This window comes from Heteronotia binoei, chromosome 16 (genome assembly GCF_032191835.1).
Source record: "Heteronotia binoei isolate CCM8104 ecotype False Entrance Well chromosome 16, APGP_CSIRO_Hbin_v1, whole genome shotgun sequence".
Lineage (NCBI taxonomy): Eukaryota > Metazoa > Chordata > Lepidosauria > Squamata > Gekkonidae > Heteronotia > Heteronotia binoei.
The window spans coordinates 39,807,957-39,822,357 of NC_083238.1; the positions used below are offsets into that span (position 1 = coordinate 39,807,957).

At 40.7% G+C, this 14,401-nt stretch overlaps 1 protein-coding gene across 7 annotated transcripts in view; it reads right to left on the bottom strand.

The window, feature by feature from the left end:
- NCKAP1 (NCK associated protein 1) overlaps positions 1-14,401 on the bottom strand; it is an 83,365-nt gene that overhangs the window by 53,577 nt on the left and 15,387 nt on the right. For 4 of the 7 annotated variants that reach the window (XM_060257418.1, XM_060257415.1, XM_060257414.1 and 1 more), the window contains 2 exons: positions 13,638-13,748; positions 5,284-5,376 (listed from right to left, as the gene is read on the bottom strand). In XM_060257418.1, the coding sequence (XP_060113401.1) occupies positions 5,284-5,376; positions 13,638-13,748 (204 nt within the window). The remainder of the gene's footprint in view (positions 1-5,283; positions 5,377-13,637; positions 13,749-14,401) is intronic. The other 3 variants (XM_060257419.1, XM_060257416.1, XM_060257413.1) reach the window with 1 other exon arrangement.

Consider the following 14,401-nt stretch of genomic DNA (forward strand, 5'->3'; position numbering starts at 1 on the left):
TACAAGGCTCTTTTTTGTAAGCTCTTGGAGCATTGGCTGCATCAGGGGGGTGCAGCCTAATATTCAAAGGAGCTCCTGCTAGAATTCCACCCCTGGACATTTGTAGTTTCTGATGAACACTCTCTGAAGGAGGGCTAACTGATGGCCCAGGCCAGGGTTGAGGAGGCTGACATGCTTGCACTGGCACCATCTCGAAAAGGCTCTTTCTCATATAGTATTGCAGATGCACCTCCTGGAAACCATGATGGTCTTTGTGACCTCTGAGGAGTAGCTGACGTTCAGGAGCCCATTCCTTTCATGAGCCACATGGTCAGAGGAAGCCACTCTGGATCTGGGTGCCAAAAGCGCCCTTGCTGCAATGTATCTGGGCTAATGGAAATCTCCGGGGGGGCCTGAACTTAAGAGTTCTACCGAGGATCAAAACCATGGCCTGCGCGCCAATCAGGAGAGACAGATCACCTCCATCTGCTCCTGATGTACCTTCCATAGAGCTTGAACATATGAAGAACTTTTGAAGCTGCCTTATACCGAATCAGACCCTTGGTCCATCAAAGTCAGTATTGTCTTCTCAGACTGGCAGCGGCTCTCCAGGGTCTCAAGCTGAGGTTTTTCACACCTATTTGCCTGGACCCTTTTTTGGAGATGCCGGGGATTGAACCTGGGACCTTCTGCTTCCCAAGCAGATGCTCTACCACTGAGCCACCATCCCTCCCCAAAAAGACTGAAGATTTATACCCCGCCCTTCTCTCTGAATCAGAGACTCGGAGTGGATTACAATCTCTTATGAACATATGAAGCTGCCTTATACTGAATCAGACCTTTGGAATCAAAGCGAGGAGCGGAGGCCCTTGGGCCATGGAGAGATTAGAGCATTTCCTCATTTTGAGTGAAGAAATGGGATCTGGAAAAAAATCTTAGCACCTGATAACTGAATACCAAGTCAAATATCCATTTCTGGCATTCCAAATTGAGCTGCAGTTAGTAGGAAGATCTCCCAGCTGATGGACTGTTTGTTTTAATTGATGATCTCTCTGTTCAGAAAGTCTGCCTGGATGGACCAGAGGTGTTTCTCCAACTGGAAAGGGGACAAGTTGAGCCTCTGCATGTAGGGGATAACCTGGAGCCTCCTGCCCCACTTGGTTTGGGTCTGGCTGAAAAATTATCTGTCCTGATGAGTATGTGCCGGATCCTAATTTAATTGAATTTTTAGATTTATACCCTGCCCTATCCCACAAGCAGGCTCAGGGCAGCTCACAACAATGTCTGCGCTGAAGAAGGTGAGCACTTCCTGATGGCTTTGAGTTTCAAGCTTTTGATATCCATTTTCTTTTCCTTTGATGCTGTGGAATGGATGGCCAAGTAGTGATGCTGCCCAACCATGAGTCTGAAAAGTTTCAAAATACGGTCCGAGACACAGGATTGGTCCTGTCTCAGTTGTAGGGTCGGAACACCTGACCATGCTCTGTCTCAGAGGCCATTTTAGGTTTGAGGTTGTGTTGGTCCTTTGAAGTGGTTCAGCAGGTAATCAGGCTCACGGAAATATTCCTATGCAGACTATTAACCCCTGGAGGCATGCCAGGGGCATCAGCTGAGTAGTGTTGGCTTTGACCAGTTCTTTTAGCCAAGCTCAAAATCCTGGAAGTCTTGTCCACTGGGGAAGGTGCATACAGCAAATTCTGGCATGTACCTATGATCACAAAGGTGTTGTAGCCCCTGTGACAGGGTAAGACTGCTCTTTTCCTTGTTTAAAGCAAGGCCACATATTTCCAGAAGCTGATGGTTCTGAGGGTAACCCTGACTACTAGTTCCCGAGTGGGAGAACAGATCAAGATGTCATCAGATAAGGTTGGATTTAGTTTCCTTGCTGACAGATCAGGACTACTAGAGTTACCAGGACCTTGGATAAGGCCCAAGGATCCTATGCTTGGCCAAAGGGAAGAACTCAACTGGAGGCAAATCCCGTGCGGCCTTGAGGAGATCGATACGGCTTCCCATCTCATTTTGAACTGTCTCTTCCATACAGAGGCAAGGTACAGATTTCTGCGGAACCATCTAATGCAAGCTGAATCTTTAAATCAGTCTCAAGCTATTTACTTCCTCCTAGGGGACGGGAGTGATCAACTTTCCCTGGATCTCGCTAAGTTTCTATATGTTACTGACCTTGACAGGAAGAAACTTAATGTCGCTTGTATTTGAATGAAGCTGCGATCTGAGTGTACAATGCTGTCTTTAGTTATATGTTGCTTATATCAGAAAATTTTAACTTTAACATTATTTTGATGGCTGTACACAGTTATTAGATAGTTATGTCGCGTTTTAGCTCGGTGTTGTGCTGTACTGTTGTTGTTGTGTTGTTGTTGTTGATTGGCCTAGAGCCGCAATAAACTGACTGACTGACTGAACTGGAGGCAAACTGGAGAAACGTGCAATGTTTTAGAACGACGAGAACATGTAAGCAGGCTTCCGTGATACAGGTGAAAGTCTGATGGTTTACAGGGTCTCCATGCAGAAACGACCTGTTCACATACTTCAGGTCGAGAATGGCTGTCCAGTCCCCGTTTTTCTTGGACACCAAGAAAAATACACAATGGTTTTCCTAAAGCCAGCAATGCACAGGAATGTCTTTGGCATCACGGTTTCCTTGCTAGGCCAGCTGATTAGGCTCGTTGTACCTGCAGGATTGAAGCTCGTATGATCTATTCACATGTGGGCCTCTTAAAAAGTGTTTCAGGTGCTTCCCAACTGGGCCCTCCTTTGATATGGTCTAATTCTGAATAAGGCGTTATGGGAATAAAAGGAATGAGACAGGAATGTCCTTCCATAGACTCTCAGGCATGGCCCTCTTATTATTTCTATTTTCCAGCAAGATAATGTCAAGAGAGTCCCCAAACAGTCTTTCACCCTGGAGTGGGTAGGCTATTATGGGCTATGTGTGAAGCCATAGAATGCACCTGGCCACAGAGCAGGTGCCATGGAGCAGGATGCAAAGGTCAATGTGTGGAGGGAGGGGTCCACTAGGAAGGTGACCCTGAGAATGCGGTTGGCGCTCTCTATTACCCCTTGGTCATCACTGAGAGTGAGTTCCACAAGCTTCTGGGCCCACACAAAGGCTGTTCTAGAGACTAAGGCAGAGTTAGCTGCTGCCCTAATAGTCATTGCAGTGGCCTCATGGGACTCCCATAGTGCATAGTGTGCTTTTCTATCTAAGCCATCCACTCTGAATCTATTTGTTCAGTTCCCAAACAGCTTCGTATAGTCCTACTTTTGTCCATTATTTCAGTGCCATTATAACTTCACACATTTTACTGCGGATTTGGGCCAACTATTAAGGGTACAGACTTAGACCACCGACACTTCAGTGCAAAGTCTGATGTCTATTTTACATGGACATGAAAGACTTCTATTGGCTTCATGCTACTCTCCTCAAGTGGCCTACAAGAAACATGCTTAAATGCAATGCTCAATGAACTGAAAATTACCGCTTTCTTGAACACCATGGAAAACTTGCTTCTTTCCTTCTGTTGATTTTTTCTGGGTTTTTTTGTACTTTATATGTGCATTTGTGTGGGTGTATGTAAACACATAAGAGAAGACATGTTGGATCAGGCCAATGGCCCATCCAGTCCAACACTCTGTGTCACAATGGCCAAAAAACCAAGTGCCATCAGAAGAAGAATTGCAGATTTATACCCCACCCGTCTCCCTGAATCAGAGACTTAGAGTGGCTTACAATCTCCTATGTCTTCTCCCCCCACAACAGACACCCTGTAAGGTGGGTGGGGCTGAGAGGCCTCTTACAGAAGCTGCCCTTTCAAGGACAAGTCCTGTGATAGCTATGGCTAATCCAAGGCTATTCCAGCAGCTGCAAGTGGAGGAGTGGGGAATCAAACCTGGTTCTCCCAGATAAGAGTCCACACGCTTAACCAGGAGGTCCACCGGTGGGGCCAGGACACTAGAAGTCCTCCCATTGTGCCCCTTCCAAGCACCAAGAATACACAGCATTACTGCCCCAGACAGAGAGTTCCAACGATAAGTTATAGTTAATAGCCACTGATGGACCTCTGCTCCATATGCTTATCCAGTCCCCTCTTGAAGCTGTCTATGTGTGTGTGTGCACATGTGAAAGTCACGGCGACCTCTGATGACTGACCCCTACTGGGGGCCTGGAGAATATTCAGGGAAGTGGCTGAATAGAGCCTACCCATGCCTCCCAATATTCCAAGGAGGTCTCCCATCCAATACTTGCCAGAGTCAACCCTGCTTAGCTTCTAAGATCTGATGAAATCAGGTGTGCCTGGGCTATCCAGGTCAGGGCATCTATTATTTTTGTTGTACTCTTTATGTAAATGTCTAATGTTCATTTCATGACAGAAATTCCGTAATTTCCTTTGTATAGAAGTAGAAAACGGAGATTGCTATGCTAAACAGTACGTTATACAAAGTGTCTAAATTTTGCTGTTTTAAAAACTAACATTTCAAAACAAATTTTCTTTTATTAACACAGTTTTGAATTATAAGGTCTGATTTCTAAAACAATCTCAAGTTTATTGCTGAGAGTAGTTCTGTGACACGACTGGAAGAAACCATGCACAATGTGCGGACCTGTCAAAATATTCTTATATTCAAATCAACTGAAGCTGATTCCAGTTTGTCTGAATACAAAAAAAGCTGCAAGAAGGCAGTCAGCTTCTCTATAAAACAATGCCATCTCTTACAAGTTCATTTTATTCTGCTTTACTGTTAACAATCATCAGACAATCCACATTATCAGAATCATTTTCAAAACATTTTCATATGGAATATATCGGTATTCTTCTGTTGCATTTGTATTCTACCATTTCTCTACTCCAGGGGTGGCCAATGGTAGCTCTCCAGATTTTTTTTGCCTACAACTCCCATCAGCCCCAGCCATTGACCATGCTGGCTGGGGCTGATGGGTGGGCAAAAAACATCTGGAGAGCTACCGTTGGCCACCCTTGCTCTACTCCAAGTACCACAAAGGAAGACTGTCCTCTTGCAGTAACATTTCAAAAGTATACCTTATAAAAGTACACCTTAGCCATATTTTTCCTGACTTCTGACCTATTTCTCTGCCCAATATTCCCTGACTTGTGGCAACCCTGATTAACCACTGGAGTGCAGAAAGCAGCCGGTTTTGAAAGAGACACCACTCAAGCTTCAAGGCTTTTCATTTTATGCACTGATTGGCACTTGATGGGAATGCCTTGTGACGTCCCAGCCCCCTCTGCAAGGACAGCTGCTCTGAATTTGGGGGTTCCTTACCTTAAATTCCATCACATCAACAAAGGTGAAGTAATATAAAGCCAGATTCTTCAGAATCTCTGATTTTTCTTTCTGGAGCTGAGCAAGCTGTTGCTGTAAACGAAATACACACATGTATACTATGCAGCTCTTTGAAGCAAATGTGTAACTTTTAAAAGGCAAAGTCATCTTACTTGCAAGCAGCTGGCAAATCAGGTTTTCCACACATCTTACTGTGACCAAACGCTTAATGCATTTCCCTAATTCCAAGATACTCCCATAGTTGGGTTTTTTTTTAAAAGGGGAGAAGTTCCCTCCCACCAGAACCCCAGAAGTACTGCTTCCTTCCTACCACAGGAGCAAGCAATGAAGAGAAGGCTGACACCAGTGTTCCCTCTAAGCTGAGCTACTGTGAGCTAACTCACAGATTTTTTGTCTTAGCACAGGAAAGATAGCCCCAGAGCAAACTGATCGATGGCCCGAGAGCCAGTAACTCAAGAAGCAGAATTTTTGCTCACAAGACTCCACAGCTTAGTGGGAACCTTGATTGACACCCCCTATGTTTTCCTTTCCAGACCTTCCTCTCCAATTCAGGTTTTGGTCTAGCAAAGCAGGAAGCAAGCCAACTAGCCAGCAATGACTACCACACAGACCTGTCTATCTACATGAGCAAAGAAGTAAAAAGCTCCTTCAAATCTCATGCCATCCCTTGGGGTACATCGGGGGTGGTCTGTATTCGTGCCTGACACTAACTACTGTTTATAACTGCTGGCTCTCAAGCTAGTTAGTACGCATTAGTGCCGAAGTTAGAAGATCTAGAGATAAAATTAATAAAAAACTACTGAAAATATTAGTTATACAGATAGTTAGCCAAAGCAAAACCAGTTCTATGAGCACAAATCAGCATGATGAAAACAAGAACAGATTTCTTGAGGTGGGAAGAAAGAGGTGACAGGAGAGCTCACAGATTTTACTACAGAAAAAACAATATGCTTTTAAAATTCAGAACTTACCAAAAAGAATATCCAGGTAAAGCCACGTTAAGCATGCAAAATAAAATGTAGATACAAACATAAAATACAGTAACGGTTCTTCAACCAGTTCCATACAACACAATATACATTAAAACACAAGCAACAAAAGAAACAAAGATGAGGAAAAAAAGCAGGAGGCTAGCGTGTTAAGACACTGGTGAGGAAATGAAAGAGAGAAGAAAAAACATGAATACAAGAAATTTTTAGAGGACAGAAAAGTAGATTTTCACTCTATATTTTCCAGCAATGCTCAGATGACTAATTTTTGCAGAATGCAAACTACTCAGTGGAACAGAAGAAAAAAGAGTGAGTTAATCAAAGAGCAGTGGAGAGAAAGAACTTCTTCCTTTAACTTTCTATACCATTGTGAGTGAAAACTGTTAACACTTTCCAATGCACAAAATGTTTTAGAACTGTTGCATTAAAAGCTCACAATGCTATGTATACATCAGTTGGAAACAGCTGGCTGTTTAAGGTAAATGGATATCATGTATTTAAGAGAACGCTCTCCTTCTTATCACATCAATCTGAACAACTGCCACGAGCATCACATAAATGGAGTAAAAGGCTCACTTTGCTTATAAAAGGTAATCTTATCTACAAATACTTGCAGACAGCATCTAATCCTTTCTGTAAAAAAAAAAAAATCCAGATTTTTCCTTCCTGTCCTCTGTGCTGCTTGGCACCTCAATTTCTACCTTGTATAATTTTATATCAATGGACTCAAACACTAGCCAGAATATTTCTAGACAAACCAAGCTGAAGTGTAATTGGCTGTTCAGACTGGAAAACGTAAGCTTCTTCTCTTTTCACAAACTTTGGCTGCAGGCCTTTCAGGGTGAATTGCTTGCAATATCATAGGCCGGGATTCCCCGGAAGATTTCCACATGCACAAGGGTTTTTGTGCAAGTAAGAGTGTGAAATTGTGCTGTCTCCTTTTACTACATGAAATGCAGCATAGTCTGTTTTTCCGCTTGCAGAAGATGATTTGTGAGCCATTTCTTGGTGCTTATAAGAAAAAGGAAAATGCCAGGTATTGCAGACGATCTCGTGCAAGCGGAACTGCATTAAGTCACTCTACATTTCCATCTGCATGCTGCTGGATCCAGGTCACACTCAAAAGAACATATATTGTTCCAAAGATCCAAGGGAATGGTTTCAGAAACAGAACACTAACCACAGTGCAGCTTTTTGTGGGAACTGGAAGAAAACTGTGGATGGTACACAAAGAAAAATTTACAGGACTCAAGTATAGCAAAGTGCATATAACATCTCTCAGACAATATCTGATCTTTTTAATACAGTTATCCTCTTTCATATACAGTAAAGTAAATCTCTCCTGACATACTTCTTATATCTTAAATCATTCATACATATATTCTGAATCATCAAAAGCATCAAAATTACGACTTGGATGAGGGGAAAGTAGGAACAGAAAATTCAATCAATTGCTATTGACAGAATTTTTACCACTCATATATATTCGGACTTCAAAAGGATGTCAAAAAGTGAACCTTCAAAGTCTGCAATCGTTTGCCTGGTCCTGTCTTTTGGCAGTGACACTAGTTCACATTTAATGCTGAAATGCTTCTTGCCTCCTTAAGTCCATGTGCTTTTTGGCACTGGGTGCAACTGTTACCAAGTGGATTTAAAACAGAATTAGGTAAGCTCTTGAACACAAAGAAAATCCACCCTGTAAATGCACGTGTAAGCAAAATCAATTCGATCTCTTTTTATTTTAGGAATCAAAGAACAATTGAGTTATGGATGAACTGACGTATACAATGAAATCTACTGAAGGCCTTTTTTGTTTTGAATTCTCAATCATACAAAAATTAAAACCCTGGGTACTGTGGAACTGTTTGCTCTTTAGCAAAGAAATTATTTTCAGGCTAATAAGGACAAATGATAATTTTTTTACCACATTCAGTACCAGGTACATAGTTATAAAACTATGGAAGGAAAAACCTAGTAAATTAAAGATGTGCTTTTTGCCAATTTTAGTTGATGCACTGCATATTTTTTACTTAGCAGACTTCCTGCCATTCCTTTAGGAGTGGGCACTGGTAAATACCAGGATCAAGTGAATTCAAGTTCAAAAAATGATGTTTACCCCTATGCTATTCCTGCACCATTATGCATCCCAGTGCTAACAACACTTCAAGCTGGAGAACATTAAAAACAGGCAAGCTTCAAGACTATGCCTTCAAAATGGGTTGCATTAAGGCTCACGGTACCTGCCATACCCAATTTGCTGACAATCTGTCTAGTTAGAGGGAAAGAATGGCAATTGTGAACGTATTAGTTTTTAATAAACTAATATCCAAAGAACCACAATGGTAACTTTATTATTCTAAGGAAACTATATGGTACACTAGGTAGGCTATAAGGAACTCTGTTTTTAAAATTGCAGTGATATTCAAAAGCCAGGCCACACTCTTAACAAGAGTATAATTAAATTCAAGTCACAAGTCAGCTGTTCAAACCAGAGAAACAGTGGCAGGATGCCAATCAGATATTGCCAACTGACTGCTATTATTTGACTGTGGTCAGATAGTCCATTAAATCAAGGATGCTCTTGAGCACCAAACCTCTTTCATTGATTCATGGGAACTATTTGGTGCAAATGGCAAGAGTGGGATCTCCCTAGTTTTGCAAGTCAGGATTACACATACATGAATACCCCCCTCACACAAGAACAAGGTTCCCCCTCACCTGCAATCTCTCCACACAGCCCAGTTTCTAGTGACTGGAGAATCCATGTTTTAGAACAGAAAACACAGGGCTAGTTTATGAATGCCTCTGGAACACACGATGTACCCAAGGAAGCCATCTGTTTCTTCAGCCATGTAGGCTTTGCGTGTAAATGAGTAGGCCATGTTTACACAACACTCCACCCCACTGGAGGGTGGTCAGAATAATGCACAGAGACTATTCACACAGGCTCTTTAAGCATACAGACCTGGTCCTTATTTTATATTGTATGCGTGGTAAATATACATGAGCAAGCTTTACGCTGACACATGCAGAAGCAGCTATCACAATGGCATAGAACACAAATGTCCAGGAAATTAAAACTATCGCTTAATCACTTCACTTCCAGTAGGAGAGGGGGGTAAAGCAGAGGTCTCCAACATGGTGCCTGTGGGCACTATGGCACCCACTGACACCACTGTTGCTGCCTATCAAGTGTTTTTAGAAAGTGGGCCACCACAGATCTGATCAGCTATGCAGATTTAAAAGATGTTGTTTCAGCAGTAGCTGCCACCACAACACTGGTTTCATACTCTCTCATTCTTTGTTCATTCCTCTTTCCCAGTGTATTTTTAAATTACGCCCTCTTCTCTGCAGTTGGGATTCCTTTGTGTATGTGTGTGTGTGTGGAGGTCTGCCCCGTAACAGCTATTTTGTGGTTGGTCTCACCTCCTGCAGTATCAAAGGTGCCCACAGTTTCTCAAAAAGGTCGGGAACCCCTGGACTACAGAAAGCAGCAGTTTTTGTAATTTGCATAGCACTCTCTCTGTTTCATTACTGACCAAGACTCTGATTGGTCAAATCCCAACCTTTTAAACAATGCTACTGGGCAATGCAAGTCTTTATGCAAGACTAAGCATCCATTTGGATCTCAACTCTGAACTCAAGGATGGGTGGATGAAGGTTTATAATACTGCATACAATGATCTGAGATAACCAAGGTTCTGAAAACCAGCAATTGTCACAAGAAAGTTATCTGCAAAATTTTCTTATTTTTTTAAAAAATTGGACTGCATTCCACAGATCTGTTCCAGTAATGGCAATACTTTCATCTGTCAGGGAAAGGTACCACCATTAGTTAAGCAGAGCTGTAGGATCCAACCCATAAAACTAAGTTGCTAGTTATATGTTGCCAGAGAAAAAGCTTAACATTCCTTAAGATGACAGATTTATCTAATTCATAGGGTAGTAAAGCAAAAATCTGGATCTTTAGTGTTCAAGAATGGTCTATATTCTAAACTGCCTCAGTCATCACATTTCAGATTTTTATGTGATTTGTTATGGATGAGAAGGATCTTTAATAAGGAAATATTTCTTTAATAAGTATAGATTACTGACAGCATGAGATCCTAGACTAAGAAAACTCTTAAATTGTTTATTCCTGAACTTAATTTTGGTAATTTAGCTGCTATCTCCCTCCCCTAAGCAATATTTTCTCCATACTGAAACTGTTCCTCTTTCAAATAAGAACTACAACTTTACTTCTGTGGAAATAGTACCTTACAGAAATACTCCTTCCAGAAAACTGATACTACATTTAGGAAAATGGCTTCAAATATTGCACTGTTCTCAGAAAGGTTACAGCCAAACATATACCTTTTCAGTAGCTTCATACAAGTTGTAACTTTCTAGTCTTAATTCTTTTCATCATCTGGACTAGTATCATTATGATAAGGCAGAAGCACAGACGTTCAATCTCTGAACTCCCAATCAATACGCATTCATTTGAAGGTCTGTACAGAGGCCATGTGCATATACTGATATTGTGTAGGACCTTCCCAAAATGATTAGAGGCCTTCTGTTCAGCCCTCCTACGGAACAGGCAACCCAGACTGAGGGTGAAGCCTACCACTGCAATTCTGATACCTGCCTTCAGCACATTTAACATGTTTCAGAAGTCCAAAAACAGCTAAAGGTGTTATTTCCACACCCTTTAACAAGAGTGCAATTAAATTCAAGTCAAAACACAGGTATTATTCTCCTGGTATCACTGATCGGACACTAGCAAGTGAATTTCTAACTCATCACACCAGATTTTCTAAGAAGCAGCAAAATCAAGAAGCAACAGAAGAGACTGCTAATGGTAAACATTACAAATTCTAAGGAGAAAACTAGTTCTTCTATTACAACTATAGAAAAAATGCTTTTTAAATTTTTTTTTAAAAATCAGCATTTAATGGCTAACAGCATGAAACCATATAGAAAGGCTAAGCAAACAGAATTTTCTTAGCCACAATGATAATTTAAACTGTAGGCTTTATCAAGCTTAACTTAATTTAAAAACAATCAATGATTTTATAGCCCACCAAAATTGAGTGCACACAAAAAAGCATTATACCACTGAGACACACAGAGCAACACAAATAAAGTGGGAAAGTGCAGACACTTTTTTTAAAAAAATGGTTAATTTTCCTTACTATTTTAAGTCAAAAACAATATATTTTTTCTACATCGAAGAATAAATGGTGAGATTTATGGTCATGATTTGAAGAAGTCTGTGTCCACTGACAGCTATACCAACAATAAAAACTACATGGTCCTACCCTCTACTCCCAACCAGTCTTTTAATGTTAACAATCATGGCTGTCACTACTATCCACTGAAGGAATCTTTGCTGGTTTCTAGACAAATGACCAACAAAGTTTCCGGGTAACACTATCCTAATGAGGAAAGTAAAGTATATTGTGGGCAGTATTCCCTCTAAGCTGAGTTAGAGTGAGCTAGCACACAGATTTTTAGCCTCCAGCTCACACATTTTTTTGTCTTAGCTCAGGAAGGATGACTCCAGAGCACACCCAACCAATCTTTGGCCCAACCGTTGGCAATCATGGCTCTCACTACCATCCACTGCTAAATCTAAGTTCTATTTAAAAGTTTTAATTTTCACCAGGGGGTAAAAATTGAGTAGATAGGATTCCTGTTGAAATAGTCTTTGAATAAGCTTGTTATGAGAAAAGCAAAAACTATTTAGCCACCAATTGTAAACAGAAGGTGATGGTTGATGGAAGAGTTATACCCATTACAGCTTCTGGCAGATGTCTCAAATGGAGACTGGGATTCAGAATTGCAGTAATTGCCTGATTGTGTAATTTAGTTTCTTTCCCTCCACCATCTTTCTCCCAAGGTAACCAAGGTACAATCCATCAATTTGTATTCCATAACAAAGTTATGTAGTTGCAGAAAGGGAGTTGCAACCAACAAGGAAACGAAAAGATTTTTCTGGACACCAAAGAGTCTCACAGAAAATGTCCTATCAGTTCCAGAAGTTTCTAATTTAAATTTTAATAATTCAGAAAAAAATTGCAACAATACCTATCGGTTTAGAAATACCAAATAAATGACCAAAAAAAGGCAAAACCACTTCAAAAATTGGTTAACACTTTAATGTTTAAAACTCAGAAACTGCATCCCTTTGGAACTGAATTATAGTACTTCAAAGGTATTACATATGTATATATAATACTGGAGATGCAGGTTATTATCTATGTTTTTTAAAATCAATCTTTAAAATATATCTGTTGGTGTTGAGATTTGATGGTTAGTAATGCTGAAGTAAAGCACTAGATGTTTTAATTCTGACAAGTAAGAGACGGCAGGGGGAAAATGGAAGAACACTCAAAAATAAATGAAGCGAATTAAGTGTGCTGGAAATTGGAATTCTCAAGCACTCATGCAAACTATGTCATGCAGGAAATATACAAGCCCATTACCTGCCTCCCCTTCTACTTCTGAGAAGAAAAACAAACATGTAAGAATATCCTCCTCTTGATTTTCCATTATAGAGAGATAAGAGCCAGCTTGCACCCTCATCAGAATTCAGCTATGGTCATAACAAGCCTTAAAATCCTATGTGCCCAATGCAGGACAGAGCATGCAAATCAATGTAAAGGGGATCGGGTACACCCACTGAATCTAGGGACAGGAAAGACAACTGCATCAAGGATTTGCCTAGTAGTGATCATGCGAGTAGATCTCAAATGTATCCACTCTGGAACCCTAAATGTTATACCAAGCTTTCCATTTAAAGATACCTGAAAGGAACTGCCACTAAAGAGTGGTTCTGAAGATTTCTGCTAATAATGACCAGTCTGCAACACCAATTCACTGCATGATATATCCTCTGCATACGTTTTTTACGTGTAAATCAACCTTCCACCTGCTACTCAACATCTAGCAAACATTTGTACTGCAAAGTTGCATCCAGAAACACTGCCATGTTCTGCCTAGAATGAACAATCATATTCCAAAGTGGGCTGGGTTGCGAATCCTTTTAAAAGTTCTAAAGCAAAGCAGGGGGTTGAAATAGATGATCCTGGGAGTCCCTTCTGACTCTGTGATTCTATGACTCAATACCTGATACAAGAAGCTTTTTCTACAATTCCAGTATCAATGGGAAAAACTGAACCTATGTAACACCTGCCATTCAGAGTCCTGTTGCTTCTGGTGTATGAACAGCCTTAGTATTGAACTTCACTGGTAGAATCTATGTTCTACAGTAATGGGGGATCCACATTTAGATGCAGAAGAACTGCCACAGGTAACAATTATTTAACGCATCCAAATAATCACAGTTGTTTCATTACTTACATTGTTGTTGCGTGTTTCGACAGCTGGAAATTTTCTGACGATGAATTTGACAGCTGATTCCAGATTTTTGTCTATAAGGTAGGATGGTTTGGCTTTTGGGTCGCCACATGCCTAGGGAGGCAAATGAAAACAAGAAACTAAAATATATATTTTTATCACTAATTATTATACACACACACACACAATTTGAAAACCATCTGCAATCAGAAACTAGGAAAACTTCTTTAGCTTTTGAGTGAACAAGTGAAAAATGAGTAGGGATTGTCAGAGCTGGACTATGTAATGGGAGACAGTACAGAGATGCTCCTACTGGAAAAAATGTGTGAAAGTTTCAAAGCAGTTAGTGCAGAACAGCAGTGAAGGGGAAGTTCAATTGCAAAAGAAGAGGCAGATATTTTATTTCTAGCCAACATGTGAGGGCAGGTAGGTCCACCTTTAATGCCCACCATGTGCTAGTGAAACTAATGAACTGTTAGAAAACTCTTATCACATCATTTCAAGATGAAAGTGCTCGGGATGTTAAATTATTGCGTCTCTTTTCTAACGAAAAGAACCAAGCAATCAGTCGTTAATGTAGTTTCTCTGTGATCTCTCTCCGGGACGTTAATCCATACGCATCTCCTTCTAAAAAGTATGTCAAGTTCAAATGTTCCACTGAGGCAAAACTAGGTAAATTACACTTTTAAAAGATTATCACTTAGGCATAATTTGTTTTGACCTCAGAGCCACATTCAATATACCCTGGCCTACAGAAAGCTATTTTC